The following is a 26,690-nucleotide window of genomic DNA, read 5'->3' as shown; positions in this document are numbered from 1 at the left end:
AAATGGAATTTTAGACCAGCCTGTGACTGAAGCCACCGGGCATTACAGTGCCTTCGCTTTGTTCAACTGCCGCATTGTTTCTCTCTGCAAGAGAGGAAGGAAGGCTGGAGTACAGCTGAGCTTTCTGGCAGGCACTGGTGGATTTACTCATTAACCTTCCCCATTCTTTGTAACTGGTGGCCTCAGAAGAGAGTTCAGGGTTATGTGTTTGGAACACGAGTTAGTATATATATTTCTGAAGCACTTGATTCAGACTGTGCTTTAAAAAATAGGGAAGAAAGTAGAAAGAACAGCTGGTGGTTTGGAAGGGAGCCACCAAGCACCAAGAGGTGTGTGTTGTGAATCCGTTTCTCAATCTTAGCTGCAGGGCATTGGCTGAAGAGGAAGGTGAAAACTGCTGAGTCACTATCAAATCAATTGGTTTTTCTAATCCCCTGAGAGAAAAAGTACACAGTTTATTACAGCTTTAAAATGTCATGCCCCTCACTGCCAAAGGCATCTGAATTAAGGAAGCAGTATTCGCAGCTGCTTTCTCCAGACATTGAGCTCAAGGACAGAATCTGAACTGTTTTTATCAGCTGCAAAAATCCAAGCATTCATTTCCAGCTGGTTCAGTGCCTATGTAAAAGTATATTGTGTACAAAAATAACATTAAAAAGCTAACATTAAGCAAGTGTGTTTGTATGTTTTCTACAGTTCGGATTTCTGAATAATTTGATCCGACAGAAAAATATGATTTCATTTCTTTTCAAGAGAATTATATGCATACTTTCTAAATGCAGGAATAAATTCCTGAGCTCCATGTGACTTCAGTACCATCAGCTCTTTGGCAGCTTATGAGTATACAGCTTTTTAATTCTCACCTGGTCCCCAGGATATGGTTTACTTGTCAGGGTAGTTTTATGAGGTGTTTTCTCCTGACTCTGATTCTAGGTAACACCTGATGAGATGAACAGATGGTGCACCTCACTTCCTCTTACTGGGCATGAAGGAAAGAGAGAGAAGTCAGGGTAGAGATGAAACTACTGCTACATTTATTTTCCTGTGGAAAAAGAGTCTAATATTTCTAGTTAACCTTGATGGGAACGTAGAACATAGATTGTAAAGGGAACTTGCAGATTATCACAGCAGGCTGAATAAATGGCTCGCTCTGAAAGATATGTATGGCTTAACCCCTGAAACCTGTGAGTATTACCTTTTCTAGCCAAACAGATTTTTGCATATATGATTAAGGATCTTGGGATGGGGAGATATCCTAATCATTTGGGTGTATCCCAAATGTAATTACAAATGTCATTATAAAAGGGAGGCAAAGGGAGATTTGACTTATAAGAGGAGAAAAGGTGACGTGATTACAAAAGCAGAGATACATTTTTTTGAAGATCGAGGAAGAGGCTACAAACCAAGGAATGTGGGTAGCCTCTAGAAGAGGAAACAGAATCCATGGAAAAGGCAGGAAAACACAATCTCTCATAGAGTCTCCAGAAGAAACGAGCCACACTGACACCTCGACTTTAGCCCAGTGAAACCGATCTCAGCCTTCTGACCTCCACAACTTCAAGATAATACATTTGTGTTGTTTTAAGCCAATAAATTTGTGGTAATTTTTTACAGCAGCAACAGGAAATCAGTTATGTAGAACAGTAGGTCCTGTCTCTGGCTAATCATTAGAATCACTCCAGAAGCTTGTTACATACAGACCCAGAGCCAGTGAATCAAGGATTTGGTGGTGGGGCCCAGAGCCTGAATATTAAGCAAACTCTTCGTTTTAGAAATGAGGAAACCAAGGTTGGGAGAAGCTAAGCAACTTACTCAAATACATAGGGTATTTCATTTTAAATTTAATTATTTTATCTTTTGAATTTTCTTCTCCCAGTTGTACTTTTGTGTAAATGTGATTTCATTTATGGCTTTGTGTTGACATATTCATTAAAATGAAGAAATAAAAGATGAGAAACAGTTTTAAAAATTACATAATGTTTATTGATTAGAATGAATATGATGCAGTCTGGTTTTCTGTGTTTGGATTCCTGACCTCTGGAATTAACCTTTCTTTGTAAAGATTAGACAGCAGGCAGGGAAGAATGCCTTTGAAACTGAGAGCAAAGACTGGCATGCAATTTACATTGATGTCCTGGTGCTGTGCATAATAAGTTGCTTAAACATGACAGCAGGATAGGATTTTACATAAAATTTATTTATAAATGGTAAAGATGTTTCCAACCCCTGCTGAACTTCCTCATAGAATGTTCGTCAGAAAACAAAGTGTCTATCTATTCTTTCTTCCAAGACTTCAACTCCTACCACTGACATCACGACCCTCAGTTCTATTCCCCTAGCCCTGCCCACTCCCCTGAAATCCAGATCCATAAATCCAACCACCGCCTGGGTATCTCAATTTGGCTGTCCCTCCATCAACTCAAATTTGGCTGACATAGTTTTGGATTCTAGAGCATGCAGGCATTCTGCATGTGCTGTGCCTTTGCACTTACTCTTCCCTCCAGATCCCGTCCTTCCTCACTTTGCCAGTTCCTACTTCTCCCTTAAGACTCAATTTAGGTACAGGCTCCTTTAAGAAATTTTTTTTTGACTCTACCTAGCCCAGACTCAGTTCATCTACTATATTAATCTGCAGTATCATGCACTAGCACAAAATATCTGCTGAATGAAAGAATGAGAGTTAACTTTTAGTCAGGCATAAAGATAAAAAACCAAAGTCTTTTACTCCGGTGTTGAGTGTTTTCAGGATTCCTACCAATTAGGAAGGCGTTTGATTCTTCAAACTCAGAAACATCTCCCCTTAACTGATGGATTCTTCAAACTCAGCATCAGTTAGAGGGCATTAGGGCACTTCTCAAACCCTGCATTCTGGGAAGATGTCTGTTGTGGGGTGGTCTGGCCCACTTGGCCTGAGCCAACGTTCTGGGCAGTTCTGTTCAGTTACACATGCATGTGTTGAGCACTGTTGCAAGCCTGGGCTGGGCACTAGGCATGGTTTTAGATATTAGGGACATATTCTGTTTTCCTTGCCTTAAGATACCAGTCTAGTAGGAGCCACTAAGGCCCCTTTTTGAGTCTGGACTTCGCATTCAAACATACCGTTTCTAATCAAGTCATCTATTGGCAGTGACCTTGCGCAAATCATAGTCTCTCCAAGCATTACTTTTCTAATTGAAACAAGAACCTCTTTCTACACCCCAGATTTATTTTGAGGATTATGAGTTAATTCATAGTTAAAATGCCTAGCACCTAACAGCACATAACCCACACATACTTTTCAATTGCGCATTACTAAAAAGAAGGAATGATTTCCTAGAGGGGGTGCTTCTGCTGGCCAAGGGCTGATTCAGAGCCTCAATTAACTAAATAGATTAAGCATATCTAATTGGTCACCGGAAGTGGTCCATGAAGCTGCAGCAATGGGAAGGTGTCAGAGCAGGGGGTGGGAAAGAGACATAGAGAGAAACGTGCATGTCCGTAGTGGAGGGGAGCTCTTAGGATATCTACAGATTTCCAAGACAATAATTGAAATGAACAAAGGCAAGGGATGACCAATAAGAGCTTCATTTCTTTCCTTTATCACCTTTCCCTTGTTCTTCAGCCCCAGCTGTGCCCACAGACACCACAGGGAAGCCTCTGAACACAGGGGTTTGAACCAGGGCCTCTCCAAGTCTTTTCCAACTCTGATACCCTGGAGTTCTCAGAAACTTCCATAAATTTTGGCTGAAGAAGCCACAGCAAACTTGCCAGATGGTTTCTTACCTTTAACTGAGCCATTTTCTCTCTCCTTTATGTGTGATGACTTCAGGAAACCCAGGCGCAGAGGATATAAAGCCACAATGCTTCTTTCTCCTTCAAACCACTCTTTGGATATTCCGGTTCCCACTGCTTCACTGCACTTCACTGGTCAGCACATCACTCAAACTAGCTGAAAAAATTGCCTAACTCATACACAGGGACAAAGTCCAGCAAGCTTATTTAACCGGTTACGCAATTGCTTTTGGTTTTTACACAGTTTGTTCCTAAGTGTTTCCAGAGGCTTGGCTCCTCTTCACCTGAGGTAGAGATTGACCAATTATTTATTCCAGTTAAAAGTAGGCTTATTTCAAAAGGCAGAGAATTTGAAGCTATCAGGGAAAGGAACTGTGGCAGATAGTGCCTGCTGTGTGTGGTGGAGGATTCTCTGCTCAGTCCTGACTCAGGCTAGGAAGGAACAGGGCAGTGCTGAGTCTCCTGGAGAGCAGTGAGAAAACCCCCAGACATTTACCAGCTGCAGATGTTTACACTGGGATAAGATGTTTACACACAGACACCTGAAGACAGGGACCAGGACCAGAACCAGTTTTCTGCAGGTGCCTCCCAGGAATGAGCTCAGGTTCTTGGGTGAACCATTCAGAGCCTGAAACATTTCACTTAGAGCAAACTGATATGTTTCCTACTGCTCCTTTCAATTTCTTAAAGTACGTTTAGTTTTCTTATAAATTCTTTAAGAGTTTTGTTTCCTAATGCCTCTATACTTCTAAAACAGACCAAGGGATTACTCTCCAGCCACCTCCTCTATGACTCCCTTGTTCTTCATCTTGGCCGCTCTCCTTGGTCATTGGCAGGTAGCAGCTTCATGACTAGTGGTGTTCAGAAAGGGGAAAACATATATTGAGTTTCTGCTTTTGTCAGATTTTTCCATATCTAACTTCACAAAAACAATCTTGTAAATTAGGCATTATCACAACTCAAATGCCAACAGATGAGGGAGGAAGTGTAAATGAATAAAGTAGGCTAGCTGATTTTTCAAGATAAGATGAAGCTCCAATCTTTAAACACTGGCAATTAGAGTGAGAGAGAGAGAGAGAGAGAGAGAGAGAAACCACCCTGTGGTAGATGGCAAAAAATTCCCCAATTCCTCCTATCCTTGTATGTGTGTCCCTTTGAATGTGACTTTGCTGTTCCTCCCATCAAGAGGTAGGGTCTTTTTCTTTGGCCAATAGCAAACATGACACAGAGTTTGAAACATGCTTGTGCCTTAGGACAGGGCCCATTCTTGCAGCCTGAGACCACAGTGCAAAGAAGCTGGGCTGGCCTCCAGAGGTCCAGGCAACAGCCCTGCAAGCCCCACAGGAACTGCTAGACATGTGAATGAGGCAGTCTGGCTGCCAGGTGACTGCAGAACATGTGTGATCCCAGGCAAGACCAGCAGAAGAACCACCAGTTAAATCTGGCCCAAACTGCTGAACCACAGAATTGGGAACAAATAGAATGGTGTATATCACACTATTAAATTTTGGGGTGGTTTGTTAAGCAGTGATAAATAACTGATATAATCATGCAGGTTGAAAAACGTGCAGATTTGAAGTGGCCACAGGCTGCTAGTTTGAGACCCTCTGCTTTAGATAAATGGGCTTAAACAACCTCCAGGGGTCCTCAGTCTCCAGCATACTGCAGTAGCAGCAGAATTATTGCCTGTGTATGAGGTGCTAGCACAGACTGGGCCAGACCAAAGGTAACATGTTGATAGGAAACATGCTGGTAGCAAACCATGTGGACTGGTGCCTGTGGACTGGGCAGCTGATAGGAAACCTCAGCATATGTCAGCATAGACAGATGGCATTGTGGCATTATATAAACTATGCTGGAATTCATATGCAAACCTAGGAGGAAGGTAGGTGGAGGCCCTAGCTTTATTGAGGCTAAGTTTTCACTATTCCTATAACATGCAGACTCTGAAACTGAATTCAAAGAAAATATCTCCTGTGTATCTAAGTTTATGAGTACCTTGGGTCTTCAATCTCTATTGATCTTGGAAATTAGCAGTTGGTCATTAGATAAAGAAACAAATGGGAGCTAATAAAAGACAAAGGGAAATCTTTACTGCCTTATTTTTCAACAAACTTTCTATGTTATTTCCTTTGAACCAGTTGTGAAGGCAGATTTAAGAGGTGTTTCAGTTCTTTCCCAAGGTATGAGAGACTTCTGAAGGGGTAAGAAAGCGTTAACAGTTCCTTGACTGGATGAAAATTACTTTGAGGGGCTTGAAAATATTTAAAGTTGAATACATCTTTCACTAAACTTTAGAGATTCCTTCTAAAAGGAGAAAACACACACACGGGATATTAAAATATTATTTTATTATTTAATTATTTTTTTTTTTTTTGAGACAGGTTCTCACTCTGTCATCCAGGCTGGAGTGCAGTGGCACAAAAAGGGCTCACTGAAGCCTCAACCTCCTGGGCTAAAGCGATCCTCCCATCTCAGCCTCCTGAGTAGCTGGGACTACAGGTACACACCACCACACCCGGCTACTTTAAAAATTTTTTTAGTAGAGATGAGGTCATGTTGCCCAGGCTGATCTTGAACTCCTAGGCTCAAGGAATCCTCCCACCTCGGCCTCCCAAAGTGCTGGGATTACAGACGTGAACCACTGCACCTGACTTAATGTTTTGTTTTAGAGACAGAGTCTTGCTGTGTCATCCAAGCTGGAGTGCAGTGGCATCATCACAGCTCACTGCAGCCTTTAACTCCCAGGCATAAGCCATCCTCTGGCCTCAGCCTCCCAAAGTATTGGAATTACAGGCATAAGCCATCATGTCCTGCTGGGATTGGATAATAAATAACACACAGCTACAGAGAGTTCTGATTCTATGTCTAATGGCTTTTCATTTTAATTAATGTAATTATACATTCATTTATTTAAAAATTTTTGAAAATCATCACAAGATAGTATAAGTGCTCTGACAGGGAAGAGCCCAGGGTTCTAGGGGAGGCACTAGGGGCACGTAGCCCAGATAAGCAGAGCCAGGGAGGGCTTCCCAGAGGAGACAATGTCTGAGCCAAGTCACATAGAGTAAGAGTTGGATAGAAAAAGCAGTGAGCACAGAGAACAGGGTGTGTAAAGATAGAAAAATGGAAGTGTGGTCCATGCAATAAACTGTGTTTACGGCAATGCGACTGAAATTGGAGTGGAAGGATCCAGTCAGGGAAAGCTTCTAGGGAAGCAGGGAAATGGAAGGAATCTTCTGGACAGGGTGATCAGCATTCAAAGACATGCAGTGGAAGGAGTAGGCTGCATGTAGGGGTAAGTCAAAAACATACAGGAGCAGAGGAGGGTCACAATATCAAAGCTGTGAGACAAAAACCAAAAGTTGATTTAAAAAACCAGGCAGAGGAGGCTGGATTCAGTGAACCAATATGGGGAATGTGTGAGGCAGAGAACCTGAAAAGCAGCAGGAATATGAGAGTTTAGGTGTCTGCCTCTCCCAGATTCTAGCACAAGATAGGAGGTTTATTCTCTGCAGAAGCTCCAGAAGACAAGACACTAGGGAGTGGAGGGGTGGGTAGGACCAAAACTAAGTATAATCAGCAGTGATCAAACCTCCAGCCTTCCTCTCCCACTACATTCCCAGAATGTTATCAGCAAGTGTTTTACCCTCCAGATAGGAGACTCGAAGTTTCTTTTCTAAGACAGTGGCCTGTAAATACAATATATTTAGGAAAAAATATATATAATCTTTCTGGAAGTGCTTCTTTTAATGAGGTAGATATCCCCTCTTAAATTCATGTATCCATGAATATACAATTCTTGTTTCTAATTCTTATTTCTAAAATGAGACAGTATTTAGTATCATTTCATTAGTATCAGTATCATTTCATTCTATTTTTTGGTTTTATAGAACTAAGTGGAGAAATTTGTTCACATAAATAAGTAGATATTAATGGAAAGAATTTTGTTATAATCTCACTTCTTTGGAATTAAATCTCAAAAATCACAGTGATCTATCATTATTTAATGATAGATTAAGACATTATTTTATATAAACGTTTAAAAAAATTTTTTTAAATCATCCATCCATCAACAAATCATTCAGATTCTTCTTTAATTGCATTGAAAGCAAATAATTGGAAACCTGAGGAAACGGCTTCATTACCCAGCAATTGGAATCATTCATTTTAATTAAATATTATGCTTTCACTTACAGGTTGTATTAGTCCCTTCTTATGCTGCTATGAAGAAGTACCCAAGACTGGGTAATTTATGAAGGGAAGAGATTTAATTGACTCACAGCTCTGCGCGGCTGGGAAGTCCTCAGGAAACTTACAATCAGGCTTAGAAGGCCTCAGGAAACTTACAATCACAGCAGAAGGGGAAGCAAACACATCCTTCTTCAGGTGGCAGGAGAGAGAAGAATGAGTGCCCAGCGAAAGGGGAAGCCCCTTATAAAACCATCAGATCTCATGAGAACTCACTATCAAAAGAACAAAATGGGGAAACTGTCCCCATGATTCAATTATCTCCACAGGGTCCCTCCCACGACATGTGGGGATTACGGGAACTATAATTCAAGATGAGATTTGGGTGGGGATACAGCCAAATCATATCAGAGATGCTTTGTCTAATTCTTTTACTCAGAAAGAACTAGGGAAATAAAAATGTTAATTTTATATACTTTTGCCATATAATTATTTTTGATAATTTTTTTTTGATATTTTGACAGACCAGACAGAAGCTCTGCCATAAACGAACATGCCACAGACTTGTATATTTCTTACTAAAGCTCTCTTTGCTTTGCTTTCAGAGACTCTGTATTAAACAAATAATAATTGTGGGGAATGGAACAGGTAAAGTCTTTAAATAAAACAAATATTTAGAATTGTCCTTTTGTTGGCATCTTGAAGACATTTACATCCTGGGGTGATATACCAGAGTACTATTACACTACTAATGAGATGCTGCTCTTCCGTAGTGGGAAAGGGTGATTGTGAAAACAGAGGCGAGAAGTAAGAGCTAGCACTGAGCTGCCTTCACAAGCAGATCAATTTAAACAAAGATTTACATAGGGCAATGGGTGATCTGGAAAATGATTCCCTTAAAACTATCTGTGCTTATATATCTCTTAGAGAAGATGCCTGTACCCATCCCAATTTGAAGACCACTGACCCACACCAAGAAAGTGGAAAACATTACATCCAGGAATTGCTACAAGGTAACGTGAAGCAGGGTGTGACAGGCCTACAGAGTAATCACTCCAAAATGGAGTTAGGCATCAGAGGACTCCAGGACAGATGTCTCCCAGAAAAAGATGGAACGGAGAGATTACCTGATATACTTGATGGTACTGAGCGAGGTTTTACACCTTGGTTGGAGTTTAGGGGTTCCATTCTTTGTCATTAGTTATTGATGACCTTGGTAAAGCTTAGTGATTAGCCAGCTGAGAAAACACAGTACTAGAGAGGGGGCTGTGTGTAAGATGGCAAGGCACTGGTTAGAAATAAATATATTTGGATTAAAAACAGAACCCAGGGGAAAAACAGTGGCAGTAATAAAAATGATGGCAATACATGAAAGACAAATATTTGTTTTGCCAACAGAAGACATGACAATCATCTCATGTTTAATTTGGCATGTGTAGCTTTGAGTGGGGAGGAGTGGATCAGTTCATTAAGGTGAGATCAGGTTGAGGCAGCCAAAGATGAGTTTTGATGAATTCTGCTATAATGGCACTCATAAAGTACAGAGTTCACAATCTATATTCTCTACTATTTGATGAGTTTATTTATCTTTCTTAAAGGCTAGATCCTGACTTATCTGCATGAGAAAAATCTGGCTTGTCTGTTAAAAATACAAAATCCTGGCCTTATCCCATACATATAGAAAGGGGAGAGTAAGGGAAGAGAGAGGAAATCCTGGAATCTGCATTTTCAGCAAGCACTTCAGGGGATTCTTTCACACTTTAGAGTTTGAAAGCCCTCCATTTAAGTCCTTAATGGAGGTGCAGATTACTTGTCACTGGATGTCCAATTCCTTTACTATGCTATGGAGCAGCCCCAGCTGACCCTAACATCAGATATTTTGTGTAGGCAAACATACTGTAAAATATTTGAGACACAGGGTTAGACTTCCTGGAACCCTTCCTCTCCCACCACAGTGATTTAGCTCAGTCTTGGGACTGCGGAGAAATGAATTTCTAATTTCCTTCTCCTCCTTTCCCCAAAACAGAATCCTCCTTTGAATTTTAACATATATTAAACCAATGCAGACACCCTGTTAGACCTTTAAACTTCTTAAAATAGGATGTTACCTGTGCTTTAAAAAATTCAATTAAGCCACCATCTAGTAACCCATACAAGGTCCTACCTATGGTGGGTGCTACTGCAAACTATTGAAATGAGGACTCAGAAATTCTGATTACAGGGAGCAATTAGGAGCTCTTCACCTCAGTCTGATGTCCCTGCACATCAGTTCCATGAAGTCCACTGTCAGAATGAACAGAAAAACAACAGTGTCAGGGCACCTGGATTATATCACGAATGCCTCAAGTCTGAGGAATTCTAAGAACCCGAGCTAAAGCTAATATGGATCAATTCTTTGGGGAATAGCTTTCCTTAGAGCACTGTAGGGGAGAAGAGCTTTCTTTCTTCACCCATCTCTAGGTTCACAAATGAGGCACCTATAACAAAAGACAGATTATTGAGAAAAGCACACAAATTTATTTACTGTAAGTTTTATATGACAGGAATCTTCAGAAATGAAGACACAAAGAAATAGCAAAACTTGTGTATTTTTATGTACAGTCTTATGCAGAAGTATAATCAGAGGACAAAAGGACATAATCTAATGGTAATAAACTGTGGAGAACTTTTAGCAAGTCCTATTTGTCCAGATTCTTCTTGGTGTCTCTGTATCTGTGAGGATAAAGGGTACCTATGGAATGAAGGTTTTATGATCTACTTCAGGGAACAGTCACTTAGGTTTTATGGCCTGCTTCTGGGGAAAAGGGGTAAGGGGAAGGTATGAGAAACCTTGCTTCTGCAGTTTTCTCAAATATCAGGGTGCAATATTTTGGGGTTATGTGTCCTGAATCCCATCAATGTTAAGATGGGGAGACCAGCCCAAATCTTTAGTTGGATTCCAGCTAAGTCTTATACACTCAAGGGACAGAGGAGTAGTCATATATATGCCTTCACATCTGGTCACCTTCACAATGAGTCAGAAAATTGGTTAGACACCGAAATCACAACAGAAAAAAAAATCTTTATTTCTACCAACTTGTCCCATCAAGAGAGTAAGATATACATATGTAAAGAGATGGAGTCCCACTCTGTCATCAGGCTGCTGGAAGGCAGTGGTGCAATCATGAATCACTGCAGCCTCAAACTCCCGAGCTCAAGTGATCCTCCTGCCTCAGTCTCCTAGAGTGCTGGGATTATAGGCGTGAGCCAGCACCTGGCCAATTACACTTTTTAAACAATATTTTGACATTTATACTTGTTTATTATCTAAAAGCATTTTTATGAATAGTTCTCAAGAAGTCCTAGCAAAAATTATGCTTCATTCTTTTTTGAATAACTCTAGCTAATAACATTCATTTGTGCAAAAAGCCTTATTATGCTGCTGCTAACAATTGCAACAAATTTACCTTAGATTATTAAAAACTATTTTTTCTTAGAAAACTATAATTCAAGGAATCAAGCTTGGCTGCAGAAAGAAATGGAGTTGAGGAATACTGTTAATTTTTCCAGATTGACCCTGGAGTCATCAGCAATGGTTTACTTTTATTATTTATTTATTTATTTACTTCTTTATTTATTTTCTTTTAGATGGAGTCTCACTCTGTCACCTAGGCTGGAGTGCAGTGACACGATCTTGACTCACTGCAACCTCCACCTCCCGGGTTCAAGTGATTCTCCTGCCTCAGCCTCCCGAGTAGCCGGGATTACAGGCACGTGCCACCAGGCCTGGCTAATTTTTGTATTTTTAGTAGAGACAGGGTTTCCCCATGTTGGCCAGGCTGGTCTCAAACTCCTGATCTCAAGTGATCCACCCACCTTGGCCTCCCAAAGTGTTGGGATTAAAGGTGTGAGCCACCACGCCTGGCCTATTTTTATTTTTTAAATAAGATAGAAAATAAAAAAATCAGGATGATTTTTTTTTTTTTAATTAAAAGAAAGAGGAAGAAAGGGGGAAGGAAGATTTATTTCTTAAAGGAGAAATACAAAGAGCTTAATTGGGTTAGGTCTCTGGGTAGCACTTGGTTTCTACTTCCCAACTGTACAGCCTATGCCACAACATACTTGTGACCAATTCTACATACAGATCATGATTTGCATAGCTTTCCTTTGTGTCAAAAAGAAACCAGGGCTATGTCCTTTCAAAGAGGAAGTAAAGAAAGTCTGGAGAACAGTCTAGCTGATGAAAGTTGCTTTAAAAATCCTTTTCCAAATTCCCAAGACTGCCTTTCTAAAAGGACTCTCTAACATTCTTATTTTAATATCCTCTTGCAGCATATCTTGATTTCCAAGATACTTCTGAAACCTAATTAAAATGGACTAGAAAGTGAATTTGGTGTTTTCCACCTATTTTTTAAATGAGAAATGAAAACTGTATATTTATTATTGTTATTTAAAAGTATGGAGCAAAATCAGGAGTGCAGAGACCTGCAGCAGAGCCAGAGAGAGAATATGGGTGATAAAGTGTTGAATAAATTGTTTTTAGAAATCAAATTCATATACTAAGGAAGAACTGGGGCAGAGAAGATTAAGCAAGCAAAAAGATAGGTTAAAAAAAGTAATGATGAACAATTACGGACACACACACACACACACACACCATCCCCAAAAAGCTTTGGAGTGATTATGAAATCCAAGAATCCTAGTTCATAATTCATGTAAATGTGTTGCTGTGGAACTTATTTTTACTTCTCTCCATAAATACACTGTTGACACAGAATAATATTCTTAGTTTTCTGATTATAGCTAAGGGACATTTCAGGAGTTGACTTTTCCTTAAAAAAACAAATGGAGAGGAGGCTGTAAATGTCTCTCACTGCCCTTGCGCAGGTCTTAGATTTTACCCTACCTATTTCCAAACAGAAAACCTAGACTGCATATAGCAGCAACCTTAAGAGTGAGGGAGCTGTCAATTTTTCACATCATTTTACCAGAGTTCTTTTTTCTGGTATTGCTGTTCTCTATGTATTATTAATTTGTATTTATATTTAACTCTGGCTATTAGTCCGCCTCTTCCAGTCACCAAGCCATTTGCAAAGGAGAGAAGAGGGAGACAAGGGTTGCTGTTATTAGGCATTCCTGTGTGTGATGAGGGTGGAGACAATTAAATAACACCATTTTGCATCTTTGAATGACAGAGATTGTTTGGGGTAGACAACTCAGGGCTGGTTAACAAGACCGTTCCCCTCAAGAAGGTAAAACAATGGAGATACATTTTTGAAGTACTTAATTAAGCTTTCAGCAATGAGTGTGGGAAAATTACAGACCCATAAAAACCCTCCAGTTCTAGGCAAGAGTAAATTTTCTCTGCAGTACACTGTCATTGCTCATTTACTGCATCATTTTGACAACATCTCATATTTACACAAGGCTTTTACATAATCTATACACAGGGACAGAAAGGTAAGGAACACAGAGAACAGGGACAAAGTCTGGACCTCCTGTACTGTCACTTACTTTCAGTAAGGCTGAAGGGTAGCATTTTAAGATGATTTTGTTAAAAGGCTGTGATGGTAATAATTGAACACAGCAAGAGGAGCTGTGAAAAACTGCCACTGCTTGCTCACTCTTCCAAAGGATGAGTGTAATTCAGTCATAATGAAGGCTCTTTAATGTTCCTGCCCCAAATCTTTTCCGATCAGGAAAGCCTGGAATCTGTAGGCAAGAAAGATAATTGCATTAAGTCTCAAGCAATAAAAGTTCAAATACTAATAGTAATTTTTCCCTTCTTTTCCATTTCTGTATGTCAGCCTGTTGTTTCTTAAAAAACAGCTTTCTGAGGTTTTACTCAGAAAACCACAGATTAAATAATAAAAATAAATTTTACCAAAATGGAAAACATTTCCCAACAAATTGGTGATAGTGTCATCTAAATCAGAAAGAATGAAGGTAAATCTCATAATACCTACTAGACTTTTACAGAAATTATTTGTATTGTGACAGACTCTGAACGTATACTCTTGGAGTCCCAAGCAAATTATTTTCTTCTTCTATTTTATAATGTAATCTCATTCCTAGATTATATTTGTTTCCTAGACCCTTATTTTTCCTTTGTTCTGATTTTCTCCTTTTGTATTTAACAGGATAGAAGGAAATCAGTTGCTTGTGCCTATAAAGGGCTTTCCCCAACTTTTTAAAACTACTTCTGAACTTAAATTTGGAAATCACCTATCAAAATTTAAGAATCTATTTTATCAAGAAAAGAGATACCAACCTGATTACCTTCTCTTAAAAAGTATCTCTTCTCTATGACCTGTGAAAAACAAAGATTTTAAAGGCTTAGCACACATACCTGCAAAAAGTGGCTAACTGCAACGACCACTAATGGTACTAAAAGGAATATATCCAAACTAAGAATCTTTTCCATAGCAGTAGACATGTAGTACAGTCAGCTAAAAATCTGGTGTTAATGAGATCAGAATTGTGGGAGTATTTCCATAAAAGCCTGCCTCATTCCAAAATGCATTAATGATAGATCAAAAAATAAATGAATAACAAAAACTAAATAATGATAGAATGATATAAGATCCCATGCAATTCTTAGAGTATGACAGCAAATCTGACTCTAAGTTTCCTAGCAGTCAGTCCCAAAAGGTACTAAACAGAATCCATAAAATAAAAAAAGCACTTGCCTGCTACAATAGTCTTGTCTATTTCTTAAAGAGGGGACTGTTTAACATAGCAAACCACCACATCCCTATAGTAAGTGGTGAAAAATTCTATACATCCTCAATATAGACAGATGACACAACATCAAAAGCAGTCTAATGACTGTTGTATTGTCTACTTTTTCTTAACTAACTGCACCCTTACTTCAATAGTTTCAGAATTATCTGCATTTGGTAAGTAGAAAAAACATGTTCAAGCAGCAGATGTATCTGCACAAATCCATCACCATTATTGAAAACAAACCCTCAAAATATATGTCCAAATGTAATAAGTTTAAGAGCACCATGTTTTCCTTTTTTCCCAAAACTGCTGTAAACACTAAAGAGCACCATGTTTTCAGATGATGAAAAACATTTTCAAGAATAATAAATTCTGTTCTGACACTTGAGAAACTGCAATGGTTACAGAGGAAGTATTAAATGGTCTCTGATTTAGGATGGCTTGATCACGATTTTTTGACTTTATGGTGGTGTGAAAGCAACATGCATTCAGTAGAAACTGTACTTTCAGTGCCCATACAATGGGCACTTTTTTCACTTTCAGTATAGTATTCAATAAATTACATGAGCCATTCACAACTTTTTAATACAATAGGCTTGTGTTAGATGATTCTGCCCAACTGTAGGCTAACATAAGTGTTCTGAGCATGTTTAAGGAAGGCTAGGCTAAGCTGCGATGCTTGGTAAGTTAGGTGTAATAAATGTATTTTTGACTAACAATGTTTCCAATTTACAAGGGGTTTACTGAGATATAACCCTATCGCAAGTTGAGGAGTATCTGTATTTTCTTTACATAGACCTGCCGTGATAAGAAAAGTTAATCGGATAATAATACAGATCAGCTGGAGATGAACTCTAAGACATTCAAATCTGAAATTATGCAGCTAAGAGTTCCTCTGAATGAGAACAGAGCATGTTCTTCCAAGACCAAGACCAGCTTGCTCTCTCTGGTGCGACAGCCATTCATCCAGATTCTTGCCGTCTTGGAGACTACAGCTGGATTATTTTTAGCCACAAGACACCAGGGCAAAGTTGCATTCACTTACCCCAGAGGTAGAAAAGTTGGTTTATCATTAGTGTACATCTTAAAACAATCCCACAAAAACCAAGAAGGAGACTGATTCCCTTTCCTCTCTATGGCAGGACAGGAAAATCTGATTATTCTGGTGTGTGAGGAATTACTACTAGTTGAAAGAGGCTGGAGAAGGAGTTAGACTTCCTTTTGGAGAAGAAATCTTTTTTTGTTGTTTGTTTTAGATGGAGTCTTGCTTTGTCACCCAGGCTGGAGTGCAGTGGTGCGATCTCGGCTCACTGCAAGCTCCACCTCCTGGGTTCATGCCATTCTCCTGCCTCAGCCTCCCGAGTAGCTGGGACTACAGGTGCCCGCCACCATACCCGGCTAATTTTTTGTATTTTTACTAGAGATGGGGTTTCACCATGCTAGCCATGATGGTCTTGATCTCCTGACCTTGTGATCTGCCCGCCTCGGCCTCCCAAAGTATTGGGATTACAGGCGTGAGGCACCGTGCCCGGCTGGAGAAGAAATCTTTATGCTAAATTCTGGAAGAACTGATGTATAGAAAACTGGGTGAAATTTGGTTGTCAGCTCCTTTGGTTTCAGGCAACCACCTCAGTCTGGAGGTCTGGCCAACCTCCTAACCCACATACATTTTGTTGTGATTCAGGCAATAAAAATTTACCTTTTTGGTTTTGGTCATAATTCTTTACCCCTGACTTGCAATGTGTACTCCTGATTTTTTAAAAAACAAAGCCTTGCCTGACAACTCGGATTATACCAATCAATAACCCAGTTTCTCTAGGATGTAATTTAGTATATCTTATTTTTTAATTTTAAAACTAATAAAATTTTAAATTTAAACAACATACTGTGGGATCTTTCCAGGTCAGGGCAGATCTACAAGATGTTGCTCATAGGGGACAGAATTTTGTATTGATGGGGCCATGGATCTAAACCAAATGGAAATTGTTACATTTTAAGTTTGAAAACAATGTGGAGAGAAAATCTGGCTCCTTGCAGTGCTGCATAACATTTTTCATGTCATGGCACACGTAGAAAATGCTAATATTTGTATAGCACACTGGAGAAAATGGAAGAGGATGGCAATCACCCAACCCCCCCACCCTGAGGACCCTGGCTGCTCTGAGAACTGAGGGAAATCAGCATCTAGGCACATCTGTACCCTATTTCCCACATATCAGTTAAGAAGTTTTGCAGTGAAGCAAAATTTTCCTAGTGGCCTAATATTAATCGAGGAGGGTGCTGGAGCTTATCTAGTGCTGATAAAAAGGCCAAATATTAAATCCCAAATTATCTAAAGGTGGGGCTTATCCAATGCTGAACAAAAGGGCCAAATATTAAATCCCTAAATAGTTAAAAGAAAAAAATGATTGATGAGGAGGAGCTATGGGGAAGATGATTTTCTTAGGAGATGTCACTTAAAAAGAAATATAACAGGAATTAACCTTTTTCAATAATACATGCAGAAAGACAACCTATTTTACCTTACTATGCAATGCCAGCATTGGACAAACAATTTAAACTTGGTCAATACTATGCGCAATAAAGTTGTATGGCCTTGTGAAGGAAAGACAAACAGTGCTCTAATTTACCAGTATGCTGAGTCATTCCACATTTTCCTTCCAGTTGAGGACAATAAAACGATGTTAGCAGAGAGTCAATAATCGGAATGCAAATATTTCTGAGAGGGAAACACTAGGAAATCAAGAAGATATTACCTTAAAAGGTAACAGTAACATTTATGTAGAGAATATTAACAGCTAGGAGAGCAAAAAGAACTCAGGGCTTTAAGCAGAATCTCCTCAGTTCAGTGCCTTTATGAGGGTGGGAGGGTGAATAAGTGAAAAAAAGAGCTAGAAAATGGGTAAATAGAAATTCTTTTAAGGAGAGGAATTAGATATCTTTTTAAAACCCCCATTTAAATCCAGTAGCTTTTGCCCTTTACTTAGAGAACACCGGTGATGGAATAAATACGTCAGCAGGCCTTGGGCAATTATACCAACAGATAAGAGAGATCAAAACAAGGATTATTCAGGCTGTGAAGTTTTGGACAAAAAAATAAAGGTCATAGGATTCTACAAAAAAATTTTAAACTCTCATAATACATAAATTAAGTTTAAAAATAACTTAATTGAAACCATTACCTTATCAAAAAACCTACTGAGCTTGACAGCATTGGAAGAACCTGCAGCTAAGTACCGTGGATTTGTGCAGTCCTAGAAGATAAAACATAAGATCCACAATTGAAAGTTAGGAAACCCAAGCTCGTTGCTATTCATAACTTATCCTGTTGCACATTTCTATAGGCATAATACTATTAGGCATAATACTCTCATAAAATATTCAAATAATTTTCAAATTATGGTGCACAAAGGAGGAAAGTATTAAAGGAAAATAAGGTCACTTAATCTTTGTCATTTAAACAATTTTAGAGTATACCAAATCAATGTATTCATCATCAAATAATTCATAGAGGAAGACAAGATTACTAATATTTTACTAATAACAAAACCAAGGTACTAATGGAGTGACCTATCTACATTTACCCCGAAAACCAGAGAGAGAGAGCCATGAAAAACAGTAAGCATTTCACTTTTAGTACTAGTTAATCACCGGTGCTCAACTAATTTAGTACTATGCAGTTCATATGAATTGGAGAAAGCATGAAAATAAGGATTTAGAGGTGCAAAGAACAAACAGAACAATTGCCAAGGATTTCTCTTTAGATGCAAGGTACTACATCTTTTGGTAGGCCACAAAGATATATTATTTTTGGTAATAAACATCTACTACTATTGTTTGATAATAAAGATATATTACTACTCTTTGATGGAATTTTATTACAGGAAAAAAAAATGGGCCCAGAAGGGGCAAAACGATCTGGAACATTAATCATTACAATAACTTTAAAACCTTTAAAGGCCTACTATCCGCTGGAATTCCAGTCTAGCTGTTTTTCTTTTTTTCTTTTTTTTTTTTGCTTGTCACCATTGACTTGTGACCTTGAGAGATACTTTGATTTTTACCTGAAATGTACCTAAGACCAAACTATAAGGGCTATCATGTAAGCTCCTTTGCAAGTATGAAATTTTGTCTTTTAGCTATAGACCCTCTGTGCCCCTAGAAATTACTGAAATTACTATTATTACTTATTATTACTATTATTACTTATTATTACTATTATTATTTATTCTGTTTTTGCAATCTCCAGGCCCACATGATTCTCTTCTAATGAAACCTCCTATTTTATTCATATGCAACATTTCAAGGCTCACATTTTAAATTTTGGCCAGAAATGATAATACATTCTCTAAAACCACAAAAAAGAGAGGCTACAACAAAGTTGTCAAAGATCACAGAGTACTAGAAATCAGGGGTCTTCAAAGCCAGCAAGCTCTAAATCAGAATATCCATCCCAATATTTCTACTCTATGTAACACTGGTTAGGTTACTAAACCTTTAAATTTGGGCTTACTGATTTGTGGAATGGGGATAACAATATTTTATTTCATGGGATTTTTGTGAAAAATTAAATAATCCATACCTTGACATAGTGGGTAGTAAAATATTAGTCCTCCTCTCTTCAATCTAAGAAAATGCTAGCAGATTGAATTTTCAGGCACAACAAGCACTTACCATAATAAAGATAATTCCATATATGGATTATATAGACTGAAACATCATTGCACAAACTATGGTATTTGAAATAGTGTTTGAACACATTTCTACAGCAACTGGGGCATATAAGAGACAAACCTTAGACCTGTGGTAGAAATGTTTTATAAAATAGATATTGATTAGCTAGTCATCAGAATGTCAAAAGTTTGAGACAATTCTAAATAGAGCTGAAGTACTAAATACAAAAACTAAAGCAAACAACAAGCAAACAAAAAACACCCCCAAAACCTTAATTCTATGGTTCCATAATTTCAGGTTGACCAGCCTAGAGAAACACTATGATTTTTGGGATGAGAAATTTAGAGCTGAAAGAGCCATCTGCCATTTATCATGGCTGAGGGAAAAGCCTGAAAATTAATAGCTCCAAATAGCTTGTCTGAGCTTGAGAAAGGACTATTAACTAGGGAAGATACTTCAATATGATCACTTCAAAGTAAATACATAACAGAGAAAAGTTTTTACGGGGTACAATAAGCCTAACAGGATTTTAGAAAATAAGTAATGGTTCACCTATTTATAATTTAAACAATTTGCATTTATTCAGGCAGTTATTTATTAACTTTGATTCCACCTTTGATGTATATATTTGTTAATTCTTACTTTTCTATAGTTTTAAGGAAATTTATACAGTAACTGATGTTAGCACTAATAATGTTACATTAGTTTTTATTTGAGGCTTTATATTTAATTGCTGAATTTTTGATTGGTATTTCTTTTTGAAACTCTCGTATTCAATTTTCCTCCTCATTTTTTCTTCCCTGCATTCTCTGACCCTCTCCTATTGTTATTTGTGCTGTGTTCTTGAAGCTGTACACTGATAAAGGCCAAAAACATGTTATATTTGAACTATTTGGAGACTCTATGTGCTAAAGTCTCACTACCTGAGTACCTTTACATCTGACTCACAGTTAAAAGATGGCCTTGGCTTTGTAAGGCAAGTAGGAATAACACACACACACACACACATACACACACACACACACATGCGATTATCATAGAAACCCACAGGCACTAGAAACAGATACACTCTAAAATATATTAAAAGTAAGCGCTGAAACAAATTAAGTGTTTTCAATGGTAAATTTCTCTTTGGAAATAATGTTCAAAGTAATCTCAGCACTTCTTCAACAAGAATATTATATATCTATGTAGCAAGAATCCTTTGGAATATCATGGTTCAGTGCTGACTACCTGGGGTATGCATATCAAATATTCCATTGTGGTAGCTGAGAAAAATGAGGGGCTCTCCACTGCAAAGCAGAATGTAAAAAACAACGGAATGGCAGGCAGAAGCTGGGGGTAGAGGTGGGGCTGAACCAAGCAGTGTTCACAAACGTTGATTCATAGAATAAAGGCATCAGAATCACCTGAGTTATTTGTTAAAACTACAGATTCCTGGTCCTCCTGCCAGGCTTGATGAATAAAAAGCTCCAGCTGTGGGACAGTTATTCAAAATTTTCCATAGGTACTATTGGTAATATAAATACACAATCAGATTTGGGTAACTGTTGGTCTAGATGATTTCTAAGAGTTTTTTCAGCTGCCAAATTCTCAAGGTGAGTTGAAGGATTAATTAAGTGGAAAAGAGGCTTAACTGTAGAGCACAGGCTCTGAATCTGAATACCCTAATTGACCTGGGTAACCTTCCTTGGTCTTGTTACCTCTCTCCTTCTTATCTTTAAAAAGAGGATAGTAATAATACCTGTCTTATAGAGTTGATTGTGAAGATGATGCACGTGAGATAACGTATGTATATAACTAGAACAGTTTTCAACCCGTAAGTGCTCAATAAATGTTGGTCACTAGTACTATTACACCGCCACCACTGCATTTCTGGAATGCCAGTGCACAGTTGCAGAAATCCTATTTGTGAACAACAACATGACCATGACTGAAGTTGCTGGCCAGGATCTTTTTCTGGGATCCTAACAGACTTACATGACAACCATTTCTCAGCTTTTTTAAGCGCTCAGTTCTCATTGAGCTAGTTATCTCATCAAGGGACTCAATCCTCTATATATGCGTAAGTGTACATAAATTAGTGCTTATGAAGCACTCCTAGTTTAAGGTTTGTAATTTTTTCATGTATTTGTTAGGTTGCCCTTTAAGGTAAAATTTGTAGTTTAAGAAGCTAAGAGGCTTTTTAAAAGCAAGAATAATACGCTTATAGTGCCACTTTAATCAATTTATTTTAATTTTGGTGTGATTTTAAAAAACTTTCTCAAGAAAAAGCCCACGGGCCAGGTGCAGTGGCTCACGCCTGTAATCCCAGCACTTTGGGAGGCCAAGGTGGGCAAATCCAGTCAGGAGTTCAAGACTAGCCTGGGCAACATGGCAAAACCCCATCTCTACTAAAAATATTTAAAAAATTAGCTGGACATGGTGGTACGTGCCTGTAATCCCAGCTACTCGGGTGGCCTAGGCATGAGAATTGCTTGAACCCAGGAGGTAGAGGCTGCAGTGAGCTGAGATCGCACCACTGCACTCCAGTCTGGGTGACAGAGCGAGACTCTGTTTCAAAAAAAGAAGCCTATGGTTTAAATTATTCATAGAATAAAGTTGGAACATTCCAACAGATCAACATAAAAGGCTGAAGTGACTGTGCACATTTCTCAGTCTAGATATGTTGATTCCAATCTTGACTACATTTAGACTAGAATCTAAATAGCCTGATTTCAAGTATAAAGCTTCTTTCACTAGAATATATTATTTGAATGTCTTTAGTTTTGTCTTTACCTGACAATAATACAAGCATGCATTAGTGAAAATACACACCAAATTAATTTCTTCTGGATTGAAATCCTCAGCCAGGAAAGCAGTCCTAGTTAAAACTTCATGGCGCTTTGTTTCATGAATCTGGTCCAGTTTAGTCCCTATTACCAACAGCGGTATTTGGTTATCAGCAAACTGTTCTCGATCATAATCCCTGTGATAAATAATAATGAAGAGGTGAATAGAATGTACCTTTCTGATGTAGATGTGTAATATTTAAATGCAACTAACTTAAACTATTTTACTGAAAATTAACTGATTTTTGCTGCCTTCACCTGTAAACCTACTTTCCTTCCAACTTCTTCCATCTACTTGTTCTTTTATCAATCCAGCCTCATCATCATCAGATTCCAGCTATTCATCTAACTTCGCAAAATTTGGTCCCATGTTTTTATTGAATATTGAATAATACTGAATAATTGAACAACTAAGTGCCCATAAAGTATATTACAGTCAGTGGACTTGACTTCCAATATAGCTGTGTCTTCTAAGGCTAACATAACAGCTCAGGAATGTTTCAGAGTAGAAGCAGAGAGTGGATTTAAGCCTCATCGTAGCAAAAACCCAAAAGCCTAGCATGGCACTCAAGCCTTGTGCTAGAAGAGAAAATGGCAAGCTTCTTGGGTACTTTTTGGGGTATGCATTAATTCTATATCTACAATACACATTTCTGTCTGAATAGTAAAGAAATAAGAAGAATAAGAAAATAGAAATAGGGAAGTTGAAGCCTAGAATAAATCAAATATAGGTGATACTATAGCCTGGGAAAGGTGGGTTAAACACATGGAAACGGAAGGAAACAGCTGAAATGCAAAATGAATAGTAAAAGGAAGAACTTAGTACCAAGTAGTTGTTTCCTGAAATGAGAGCCATGGGAGATAGAGGACGGGCAATAAGAACCACTTAGGGTTAGTGGCCTTGGATCACTGGCTATTGCAATCCTTATTTTTTAAAAAATTAATTTATCCAAAGAACAGAGTGGTGATGTAAATGATACTTCTCACTACTGAAAAGAACACAGAGGCCATTGCTGTTGAATTAATTTAAATTCTACTCACATATTAGAAATAAAACAGATTTGGATTTCTGACACGTTATAAGCTCAATTTACAACAGTCAGCAAAATCTGGTTGTGCACAATTTATGACAGTAAATCAATATTGCATAATCCAATCACTACAACCCAGTTGAGCATAGCTTTTTTTCTTCCTTTAACACTATTTTTCCTTCTCTTACAGAAATTCTAAATTGGGGTAGGGGGCAAAGTTACTAAATATTTATGCCCTTCACAATAATCTTACAGACCCTCAGCAAACTGTTCAGCCTCGGAACACAAGTGCTTTACTATACAACCTCCCATCTCACAAAAATATTACCATTCTATTTGTTGCATCAAAGCCAATAATAGCATGATCAAGACCTTTGATTATTCATACCAACAGCAACCCTAATTAAAGAGACATGGTTCAAAGCTGCAATTCGCTTTGTTAGGGAATAAAGTTTTGAGAGTGTCTTTCCTTTAGGACTGTTTCCTTCTGTCTCACATATAAATTTTTGTATATCTTCTATCAAATATCATCTTTGATGTACATACATCTCTCCTATAGTCTTGCACAATTCCTTGCACATTGACACATATAAAGCATACATATATAGTTTGCTCTCTTATTTCTCTTTTTAGCTTTCCTTTTAACTTTTTCATAAAATCTTGCAGCAACCAATTTAAAATTTAATCTTGAAATCTTCTTTGGTAAACTTCTGAAGAACTTTATCATGGATAGATAAGGCTGATACCTCCTTAACATCACAAAGAGACACACAGCCAGGTATCATATTATATGCATAATACTGGGTGGAAAAATAAAGACAAAAAAACTTGCATCTTTCAGACCACTATATTTAATTATCACTTTAGAGAAGATTTAGAATTCAGAGAAACAAGTTTAAAAGACAATACAGGGAGACAATCAGCAAATCCAGAATATAGGAAACTGTACAAGACAAACAGCCATCTTCTTCTACAAATAAACTGCTAGGAGGTTGGAAAAAAAACAACCAAAAAGGGAGAACCTAAGATTAAAAGATACTTAAGAAACCAAATACAACCAGTGGACCTTATTTAGATACTGTTTTGAAAAAATCAACTATAACATTTATGAGACAATTGGGGAAATTAAAATAATATTTGGTTATTAAAGAATTATTATTAAGGTTTTAGCTGTGATAATTATATGGTGTCATGTTAAAAAAAAGCCCTTATGTTTTAAAGTATATATGGATGAAATGATATGATGTTTTAACATTTGGTTCAAAATAATCCAGTTGAGAGTGGGAGAAGATAGAAAGTGGGTAGAGATATGGATGAAACAAGACGGGCTATATGTTGATAATTGTTGAAACTAGGCAACAGGTATATAGGAGTTCATTTTCCATTCTTTGTATTTACATATGATTAAAATTTTCTATAATAAAAAGTTAAAAAAATGTTATTGTGGTAAAAACCACATAATATAAAATTTACCTAAATTGTTTAAATATGGCTAAAAACTCAAACTGATATAAAAGATATATGCTAACCAGTCTTGCTCCTACCACTGTACCCATCCACCCATTTCCCCTGGCCCCCTATAGGTTACCATTTTTATTAGTTTCTTATTTATCTTTTCACTGATTCTTTATCCAAATATAAATACACATTCTTATTTCTTTCCTTTCTTATACAATAGGAGGTATACGATACATATTCTCTGCATTTTGATTTGTTAAACCTAATAATGTACCCTCTGTAGATCTTTCAATTTTAGTTCGTAGAGATCTTCCTGATTCTTTTTTAAACACTGAATACTACTCCAGTATGTGGATATGCTATTATTTATTCAATGAATCTTTCGTTGCTCGGACACTAGGGTTGTTTCCAAATTTTTTGATGCTATACAATAATGCACCAACAAAGCACACCAATGTATTAAGGTTGTTTTATACATTTGCAGGTTTATCTATGGGATCAAAATGAAACTGTAGTGTCAAAATGCAAATGGATATAGAATTTTTACTGAATTCCCTGACAAAAATGCAGATTTCTTTCTGATATGAATATGCTGTCTCCTAATCCTAAATTTAAGGATAAGTTTCTTAAGTAGAAATTTTAGTAGAAAACAGAGAACAAGCTAGGTTAATGAAGACATCAGTGATGAAAGGAATTGAGATAGGAAACAAATATCAACGAGGCTTTGAAATATAGGTTTTAAATTAGTTGTGCTTATTCTTTATTAGGTCTTGCTGGAATCTACATATATATACTCAAACTTATACTATATTTAGGTTTCACATAACAATTAGACTTCCACACAGAAAACAAAGTCTTTGAAAGACTTGCTTCAATCAAAAGATAGAAAATGGGGTTCTGTTCTAGGTAAGACAGAATAAGCAAACTCTATCCTGTCTTTCCCAGTGAATGCAACTATAAAACCTGGACAGGATGCATGAAGTGGCTATTTGAGGACTCTGAAAAATTAATAGTGAGCATATTAAGGAAGACTGCAATGTGAAGAACCATTGAATTAGCAGTTTCCTTCCATATCCCCTTGTCTGAATGCAACTCAGCTTAAAACCCAAAAGTGTGAACAGAATACTCCAGAAGAAGGCCTATAGTTCTGGCTCATGAAACAAGAAAGGGGACACCCGAATACTTGGAGATAGTGTAGAAATACCATATTTTTCCTTCTGTTGTAAGCCAGCCTCTGAGCAATTTCATGATGGTTGTGGCAAAGGCTGTAACACAAGCAGAATGCTCACAAACAATGGTCCCCAACCTTTTTGGTACCAGAGACTGGTTTCATGGCAGACAATTTTTCCATGGACAGGTGTTTGGGGGATGGTTTCAGGATGAAGCTGTTCCACCTCAGATCATCAGGCATTAGTTAGATTATCATAAGAAGCCTGCAACCTAGATTCCTCACATGCACAGTTCATAATAGGATTCACGCTCCTATGAGAATCTAATGCCTCTGCTGATCTGACAGGAGGTGGAGCTCAGATGGTAATGCTCACTCACCTGCCACTCACCTCCCACTGTGTGGCCTGGTTCCTAACAGGCTGTGGACCAGGGGTTGGGAACCCCTGCTTACAAATACAGAGGAAGGGAAATTTTTCTTTCTTTTTTTTTTTTTTTGAGACGGAGTCTCACTCTGTCACCCAAGCCGGGGTGCAGTGGCGTGATCTCGGTTCACTGCAAGCTCCGTCTCCCCGGTTCATGCCATTCTCCTGCCTCAGCCTCCCAAGTAGCTGGGACTACAGGCGCCTGCCACCACGCCCAGCTAATTTTTTGTATTTTTAGTAAAGACAGGGTTTCACCATGTTAGCCAGGATGGTCTCGATCTCCTGACCTCATGATCTGCCCGCCTTGGCCTCCCAAAGTGCTGAGATTACAGGCGTGAGCCACCACGCCGGGCCCAGAAGGGAAATTTTTCGACTGATAGAACTGTATCTCAAGACAGTGGGGCAAACTCCCATTGCTTTTATTCTTTGTCCTTCTA

General features: G+C 38.1%; 2 protein-coding genes across 3 annotated transcripts in view; both read right to left on the bottom strand.

The window, feature by feature from the left end:
- The window catches only part of HGD (homogentisate 1,2-dioxygenase), a 60,623-nt gene extending 50,155 nt beyond the window's left edge, over window positions 1-10,468 (bottom strand). The window contains exons 1-2 of one of the 2 annotated variants that reach the window (XM_063721505.1): window positions 10,206-10,468; window positions 3,763-3,928 (exon numbers count right to left, since the gene is read on the bottom strand). In XM_063721505.1, the coding sequence (XP_063577575.1) occupies window positions 3,763-3,777 (15 nt within the window). In that variant the 5' untranslated portion in view covers window positions 3,778-3,928; window positions 10,206-10,468. 2 annotated transcript variants of the gene reach the window in all.
- A 535-nt stretch (window positions 10,469-11,003) lies between these two features.
- Window positions 11,004-26,690, bottom strand: part of RABL3 (RAB, member of RAS oncogene family like 3) — a 60,833-nt gene continuing 45,146 nt past the window's right edge. The window contains exons 5-8 of the mRNA XM_002813241.4: window positions 22,159-22,309; window positions 17,850-17,921; window positions 14,213-14,251; window positions 11,004-13,653 (exon numbers count right to left, since the gene is read on the bottom strand). Of these exons, the coding sequence (XP_002813287.1) occupies window positions 13,588-13,653; window positions 14,213-14,251; window positions 17,850-17,921; window positions 22,159-22,309 (328 nt within the window). The 3' untranslated portion in view covers window positions 11,004-13,587. The remainder of the gene's footprint in view (window positions 13,654-14,212; window positions 14,252-17,849; window positions 17,922-22,158; window positions 22,310-26,690) is intronic.

This window comes from Pongo abelii, chromosome 2, assembly GCF_028885655.2.
Source record: "Pongo abelii isolate AG06213 chromosome 2, NHGRI_mPonAbe1-v2.0_pri, whole genome shotgun sequence".
In the NCBI taxonomy this organism is placed as follows: domain Eukaryota; kingdom Metazoa; phylum Chordata; class Mammalia; order Primates; family Hominidae; genus Pongo; species Pongo abelii.
Note: the sequence above shows the minus strand (reverse complement) of the source record. Positions and strands in the feature narration are given on the sequence as shown.